The sequence below is a fragment of the Triturus cristatus genome, chromosome 7 (genome assembly GCF_964204655.1).
Source record: "Triturus cristatus chromosome 7, aTriCri1.1, whole genome shotgun sequence".
Lineage (NCBI taxonomy): Eukaryota > Metazoa > Chordata > Amphibia > Caudata > Salamandridae > Triturus > Triturus cristatus.
The window spans coordinates 1,160,998,265-1,161,006,282 of NC_140590.1; the positions used below are offsets into that span (position 1 = coordinate 1,160,998,265).

The 8,018-nt window shown below is 49.2% G+C and overlaps 1 protein-coding gene across 1 annotated transcript; it reads left to right on the forward strand.

Moving 5' to 3' along the window:
* Nucleotides 1-3,014: 3,014 nt before the first annotated feature.
* EGR1 (early growth response 1) lies at nucleotides 3,015-7,272 on the forward strand. The gene is made up of 2 exons (XM_085618408.1): nucleotides 3,015-3,485; nucleotides 4,967-7,272. The coding sequence occupies exons 1-2, from the start codon at nucleotides 3,269-3,271 to the stop codon at nucleotides 6,265-6,267; spliced, it is 1,518 nt and encodes a 505-aa protein (XP_085474534.1). The 5' UTR covers nucleotides 3,015-3,268; the 3' UTR covers nucleotides 6,268-7,272.
* The last annotated feature ends 746 nt before the right edge of the window (nucleotides 7,273-8,018 follow it).

The following is an 8,018-nucleotide window of genomic DNA, read 5'->3' on the forward strand; positions in this document are numbered from 1 at the left end:
GTCCCACTTTTACACACTGTATCAGTGAACTAAGTGACAGCCAGTCCAGCATGTCCCATGCGTTAAGTGTCTGAGTAGCAGGGAATGAGGAACAAAGGTGTGAGTTATTTCTGAAAAGGTTGGGTCCTCCATAGTCAAGGGCATCGTATGAAGGAACGACTGAGGCAGACCATGCCCGCTCCTCCCGATTTCAATGAGAGTTGAATACCCTCCACCTTTTTAACACAGAAAAGAGCCACTTCATTGAGTCGGGAGAGTATAGGGGAGGGAGCAACCTTAAAGGGGTGAGAAAGTTCTTGCACTACTCTGACCAGCCTTTTGGGCAGCCACGGTCCGTGCAGGTAACAGCGGTGGGGCCATGTAAGGGGGGATTTCGAGGGACAATGCAGAGGAAAAATGTATTATTTATTTATTTTTCCCTCAGCATCGTCCCTCGAAATCCCCCCTTACACGGCTCCACCGTTGTTACCTGCATGGACCGCGGCTGGTTTTGGGGCAGTTTTGTGCAGAGGTAATTTGGTCTGAGTAAAAGGTGGCATGAAGAGTTCTGCAAAGCTCATGATAGTTTTTCATTGCCCTTTTATATTTACATTTTGCTTCCTCCTCATACTTGAGTCTCCAGGCTCTCTCTACATCTGGTTTTCTCAGAGAGCAGTGCCTCAGTAAACCAAGGAGCCGGAGGAAAAGTCCTGGAAGGACAGGTGAAATTAAAAGGCAGGACTGTGTCCAATGAGTCCTGCAGCCAGGCGTCAATTCTAAGCTGACCACACACGGCCGCATAGGTAAAGTTAGGCATTGTGTTCCTCAGTTGGTGATTACCAGGCTGTAGTCCTAACAAATGGTCTATCCCTCTAGCTACGAGGAATGAAGCCAGTCGAGACAGTGAACTGTAGCGCATGATGATCTGGCCACAATAGGGGCTACCGTAGTAGCAGTCGCAAGATTATTTAAATTAGACAAAATTGAGTCCAAAAGGTGGCCTGCTGTATGTAAATGTAAATGTATGGTTCGTATGAGTTGGGGTGGACTTAATAGGTGTCAGGTTCAGGGCGCTAAGGTCTACAAACAAAGTCTGCCATACACCATAGAGATTATCTTCTAGGTAAGCATTGAGGACTCCTAAAACAATAAAGTTAGCAGATTTAGGAATAATGGGGGGCCAGTGTGTCAGCCAGCTGCATGCTCCAATTCCCACATACCCCGTGGGGCGATATATTAAGGCACCAGATTTAGTAAATTTAGAAGTTAATTCCAGTGAAAAGGAGACCACTTTGCAGGCTGGGGCAGGCAGTTCTTGAATTTTGCATTTATATATGTTTTTAAACATAATGGCATCCCCTCTCCTAATTTATTGGGTCTATCCTCTCTCACAATGAAGTAGACTTGGGGGAGGACCGCTATCACATCCATCATAGAGACCTCATAGAACCATGTTTCCATAAGAAACATTGCATCTGGTGATGTATGGGTAGAGAAAGCACATCGAGGCTAGAGAAACAAAACTTGCTGTTAAACCCAGGATGCAACACTGGCTTCTCATTGCTCCCTAGCATGTCTCCAAAAGGAGTACACCCTGTGGCATGGGGGCATGGTCCCTAGACACTGGACCCGTTTGGGGCGGGAAGGGCTTGCTGTTGGCGCGATGGCAGTGTGCTTGCACTGTGGCCATCCTGATATAGGGGAGAGAGAAATACGATTAGTCCGCTCAAAAAAGTCCCCAAAGCTGTACCTGTCCCCCACAGAAATGTAATGACTCCTATGCCCCTGTTCACAAGAATTTACGGAGTATCCCAGATTAGATCCATTGAAGAACAACCATTAGATTGTCTACTTCCTGGGAAAAGTGCTGGTACTAAGGTCCTGGTAATAACCACCCTAGACTGATTGTTATGAGGTTCTGAATAAATTGATGTTGTGATATTTCAAATGTGTGGGCGTCAGGTGGATGTGTATGAAGCTATGTCACTGATGGTTGGCTTTGGGTATATCCATAAGCAAAGAGGAATGTGCTAGTTGCTTAGCATGAATCTTCATTTAAATGAATACAGCAGAGAGATAATATATAGAGAGATATGTTCTGTCGTGTCGCATCTCACCAAGGAAGGAATGGGAAGAGTTAGATGGGCATACTAGCAATAAAAAAAATTGAGTGTTAATAAGGGCATTTAGGTGGTACATCTGTTTGAACAGTTAGGAGCTTGCACTGTCTACACCTGGAGTAAGAGCAAAATACCATCACACCTCTGCTATAGGAGAGGTTTTCTGCTTGCAGGTGATGTAAACACACACACATATATACCCCTTGTAAAATGCACATTCCCGTCCTACCCTTCGCCCCTATTCTGCAGGTCTCTCTTCAACCCCGTGTGTTTATTTAGGCATTTGCTGCTCATTACAAGTCGCCTTGCGACCACTTCAGAGCTTTCCTCCGGCGTCCCTTTCCTCCCCGCTGGTGTTGCAGGGTTCTCCTGTATTGCAGGGCTCCCCTCCTCCCCTGGTATTGGAGGATTCTCCTCTGTTCCCAGGCTCGTCGTCCTCCTCCTCCCCCTTTCTATGCTCCTGTCAGCAGCTTGTCTCCACCGCTGGCGCGCGGCCCCGGAAGCCCCATACAAGGAACAGGAAGGATCCCCGCCGGAAGACATCCTTGTATGGTCATGCCCGTGTATGGTCATACCCTTATATGGCTCCCGGCGACAGGCTTCCGGGAGCGCGCGCCGCGGAGTGTGCAAGCACGCGCTGGACACCCGGAAGTGGGTGCGCATGGCCGTATATCGGACCGCAGCCCCCGGGGAACCGGACAGTGGGACCGAAGAACCGTATTCTTCCTCTCGGACCTTCCTGTCCGAGTAAGGGCTTCTTGTTCGGGCTCCCTGTAACCTCCTGGCGCGCACCGCGTCACAGGGCCTCCCCGCCGTAGAAGGGCTTCCTGTGCTCCATAAATGGACATGTACGTCACGGCGGGGGCGTGTCCAGTGCCTGCAGACCCTTCATATAGAGGCGGATCCAGGGAGACCGAGAGATTCCGAGAGAGAGAAAGAAAGAGAAGCGAAGGCAGGAGGAGATCGACAGGGAAGCCCAGCGCATTCACCAAGCAGGGCACCCTGCCTCCAAAGATCACCCTGCAGCCCACAGTGAGAGCCAGGGGAGCAGAGCTGCAGGGAAACCCTCAGCACCCTGGGAGCACTCACAAAACCCTGAAACCCCACTCAGGTACCCTGACAGTGACAGCAGGGGAGAGCACCCCCCGCTTTGACCCCAAAGGCCCCTTATGGCCAAGGCGGAAATGCTCCTGCCACCTATGTCTGACCCGTTCGGCTCGTTCCCGCATTCGCCCACTATGGATAGCACCTACCCAAAGCTGGAGGAGATGATGCTGCTCTCCGTGTCTGGGGGTTCACAGCCCTTCCTGGGCGTGGGGACCCCCGGGGAGTCTGGCTACAGCTCCGCCGGGGAGGCTGGCGAGCCCTTCCAGAACCTACCAACAGGTAAGAACCAGGGACTGGTGCTGTCAAGAGCGTGCAAACCGGGGTATATACACAGGATCCACATGCACCTGCACGTTGCATATTAACACATACACATTGCACTTTGAAAAGTGCCCACCTCGCATTGGACCTGCATTCAGACGCATGCATGCACGCGGAGCCCTAACACTGCACCCAGTGGCATGTGCACTACACCCTAGACCTGTCAGCCCTACACGTAGGACCTGCACCCAAAGACCAACTGCAAACGGGTGTGCACATTGCATTCGTTGCAACGTGCATTCTGGTTTATCTATGCAATAACCCCTTCACTCTGCGCATGCATACGCTATTGCAGTTTCCCATGCACCCTTCCGCCCACTGCTGCATGCCTTTCACATTGCCGATGCCACACAACCACCCTAGTTGGTCTGTGCCCTGCACAACAATTGCTGCATGCCATTCACCTCATTACTGTAAGCCATTCACCCCACTGCTGGACGCGTTGCTCCCCATTCCTGCACACCTTGCTGTATGTCACGCACCCCATCTTGTTCTACGCCATTAATCCACACACCTACTGATGTATATTTAGCACACCCCGATGCTGTATAACATTCCCCATATTGCTGAATGCCGAGCACCCCCCACAGTGCTGTCTTTCATTTACCCCAATTGCTATAAGGTTTGCACCCGTGTGTGCTATGTATTCACCCACCCGCTGCCGTATGCATTGCACAGCCCAAATGCTGCCTGCCATCCACCGCCTGTGCACAGAATTCACAGCTCTATAATGATCTCACATTGCACCACCTTTCCGGATTAGACGGTTTCCAAGTCTGTGATCAGTCAGTACTGCACCAGTCTGTGTCACACACGCTTTCACAAATGACCGCCCACGCGCTGCTAAATCCACGGGGATCCCTTCAGCTGATCACCCATCCTAAATATCACTAAACACGCAAAATGTACACGCATAGAGATATTTTTCGGGTAATGGGCATGTTTGGTGTTTTTACTGTGCAAATAACCTTTAGAAAGCAACCGGCTATTGCAGGCTACATAAGGGGGAGATTGCATTTATTTTAATGTTGTCATGATGAGATTTATAATGCTAGAGCCGGTTAGAAACAGGCGGTGTATAATGCACGTTAGAATGTATTGGCGATCGCAGCTTGTGGCGCAGCTGTTGGTTGAACACATGCACTGGACTGGGTGGGCGTATTTGATGCTCGCGGTCCTCGCGTCTTAATTCGAGCTGCTTGCAGTGAAGGGAATCTCTGTGCGTCACTTATGATGGTGCAGTCTTCTCTGCACACCAAGCAGCTAAGGAATCCCTTCTGCTGGACTGCATTGTATCATGGCAGAGTCGGAGCCGTTTTTCATTTTTGTTCTAAAAAAGTAGCCCCACTGAAACGTGCATCTTTTCTGTGCTTGTTTTTAACTGTGATATGTAGTGCATACATGCTGAGATCTAACCATGGAATTCCTTTGCCTTCCAGATAACTTCTCTGAGATGTCTTTGAGCAACGAGAAGTCTTTTGTGGAAACCAGTTTCTCCAATGTGACCAGCAGACTGCCACCGTTGGCTTACACTGGCCGCTTCTCCCTGGAGCCGGCTTCCAACAGCACCAACACCTTGTGGCCAGAGCCCCTCTTCAGCATTGTGAGTGGTCTGGTGGGCATGGCCAACCTGCCCTCCACCTCCACACCTTCATCATCACCGTCTTCTTCGACATCGCAGAGCCCTTCTTTGAGCTGCTCAGTTCAGTCCAGCGATAGCAGCCCGATCTATTCTGCTGCACCGACCTTCCCCAGTTCTGCCTCTGAAATCTTCCCTGAACATCAAACCCAGTCTTTCTCAACTGCTTCTGGTACCTCCATTCAGTATCCACCACCAGCCTACCCATCTTCCAAAGCCAACTTCCAAGTTTCAATGATCCCAGACTATTTGTTCCCTCAGCAGCAAGGGGAACTGAACTTGTCCCCACCAGACCAGAAACCATTTCAGTCACTGGAGGGCAGGGCTCACCCGCCTTCTCTGACACCGTTGTCAACCATCAAAGCCTTTGCAACCCAGACTGGTTCCCAGGATCTGAAGGCCATCAACACCTCCTACCAGTCCCAGCTCATGAAACCAGGCCGAATGAGGAAATACCCCAACCGCCCTAGCAAGACCCCTCCTCACGAACGACCATACGCTTGCCCTGTGGAGTCTTGTGACCGGCGGTTCTCCCGGTCTGACGAACTGACCCGGCACATCCGCATCCACACTGGTCAGAAGCCCTTCCAGTGCCGGATTTGCATGAGGAATTTCAGCCGGAGCGACCATTTGACAACCCACATCCGAACCCACACGGGCGAGAAGCCCTTTGCCTGTGACATTTGTGGTAGGAAGTTTGCCAGAAGCGACGAGAGGAAGAGGCACACTAAAATTCATCTCAGACAAAAGGACAAAAAAACTGAAAAGTTGGCCCCAGTGTCTTCTGCTTCTCCTATCTCTACGTTCTCACCACCGGTGACAACCTCTTATTCCTCCCCCATGGACACATCCTACCCCTCTCCAGTGCCTACTACCTACTCCTCATCCCCTGTGTCGTCATCATACAGTTCTCCAGTGCACAACTCGTTCCCTTCCCCTTCAATAGCATCAACATACACCTCCATCGCTTCCAGCTTCCAATCCCATCTCGCCACCAGTTTCCCTTCGTCCATCGTCACCAATTCCTTCAGCTCCCCGGTGACGACCACATTTTCAGAGATGGCATCCACCTTCTCTCCAAGGACAATCGAGATCTGCTAAAAACTGAACGTGTGGATGCCACCTCACCCTACTGGTACTTTCAGGCCACTTCCAAAGGCAAATGGTCTGTGACTGTCGGCTATCAATGGCCTACATGCTACAAGCGTGGCCATCATAACTTTTATTTTCAACTGCCTGAAAAAAAACTGCCATCCTCCTGCTCATCCACCATGGGACTTTAATTTGCATGGACCGTATATATCATTTCAGTACAGGCCCCTTTGCAAATCAGCGTTTTGATTGCAATTTAATGGACTTTAATTCTATATATACATAGAATATGTATATTGTACACGTGCCATGCTTTTATTTCCCCCTTCTGAAACGTATTGATGTGAAAACCCCCCTGGCATATTCATATTGTATTATTTGGAGTTGGCAGGGCTACATTTGGTAAATATGCTCTCTTGTGAAGGCGGCCCGCGACAGGTTTTGCCGCGCTTTTGTAAAAGCATGTGTAAGAGTGGTGTTCTGTTGACTCTGTAATATCACCAATGGCCCTCTCGCCTGCGACAACCAGTCCCGTTCGAAGTCTTGGTGCCTTTTCGTGAAGCCTTGCTGATGTCTTGACACATGCATTAGTGTGATTTAGATGCGCGCGCATCTAGCCTTAAGGTCAAAGGGAATCTGCTCAAAGAATGTACTGAAACCGAAAGAAAACGCTAGCGTAAGGGACAGTGAGAGCTGAAGCACAGCTTCATTTGTTTAGAATGTAAGCAAAAAAAACCTCTCAAAGTATATTTTTGTAACTGAAATGTAAATTTATACATATTATATAAATATATATATATTCAGGAGTTGGAATGTTGTAGTTACCTACTGAGTAGGCATGGATTTTGTATGTTATGAACATGCAGTTTATTATTTTGTGGTTTATTTTAATTTTGTAATTGTGTTTTGTTTAAACAAAGTGACTGTTTGGCTTATGAACACATTGAATGCGCTTTTCTGCCAAGAGGATATTTGGTGTACAACATATCCTAAAATTAAAAAAACTGAAAATCATCTTTTTTGCCCTGGGCTATATTTCTTTTCCGTATGCACAGTTTCTTTGTTGCCCAATAATGTGACTTCCTCACGATACAAATACATGTTTCCAGGCCTGACTGATTCGAAACACTGGCCCATGAAGAGAAGAAGACGACTGCTGTCCCGTGAAAAGCAAAGAAGGACAACAGCAACTCGTGTAAACTGTCTCTGAAGTATCACACCCCCCCCCCCCCCACTAAACCGCCTGAGTACGCATACTTCTGAATTACTCCGCCATGAGTCTTGCCGCCAGTACACCATTTATTTGGCACTCATTTTGTTTTACAGGCTTCAAAAATGATATTTGCAAAGAGTACGGCCCACACTGTTATCATCCCATACATGGGTCCATTAGGCAGACGCAGAGGGGGTCTCTGTGCAGTAGGGTGACCAACCGTACGTAAATTTCAACGGCTGTCCATAATTTGGAACTCATGTTTGTTGTCCGTGAGGATCCTTTTTACGGACGCCTTTTGTCCGTAATTTTGGGCATTGCAGGGAACGAGACTGTTCCCTGCATGAAGCCTCAACTCCCTGATGGGGCCTCCTTGCACTCCTCCTCTGAGCACAGAGTAGCCCACCCGTCCTTTGCCATTCTGTATGCGGCTGATTGCCGCCACATACAGAATGACAATGGGCCAGTCTGGGCTGCAAAGCATGTGGTGGGCCTCCCCCAGCCTCTGTCTAGGGCAGGGCATTCTGTCAGACAGAAGAAATGTGCA

Coding starts and splice junctions, on each gene's coding strand:
- EGR1 (XM_085618408.1), top strand. CDS start 3,269: ATGGCCAAGGCGGAAATGCTCCTGCCACCTATGTCTGACCCGTTCGGC. Junction 3,486..4,966: donor CTTCCAGAACCTACCAACAG/GTAAGAACCAGG, acceptor TTTGCCTTCCAG/ATAACTTCTCTGAGATGTCT.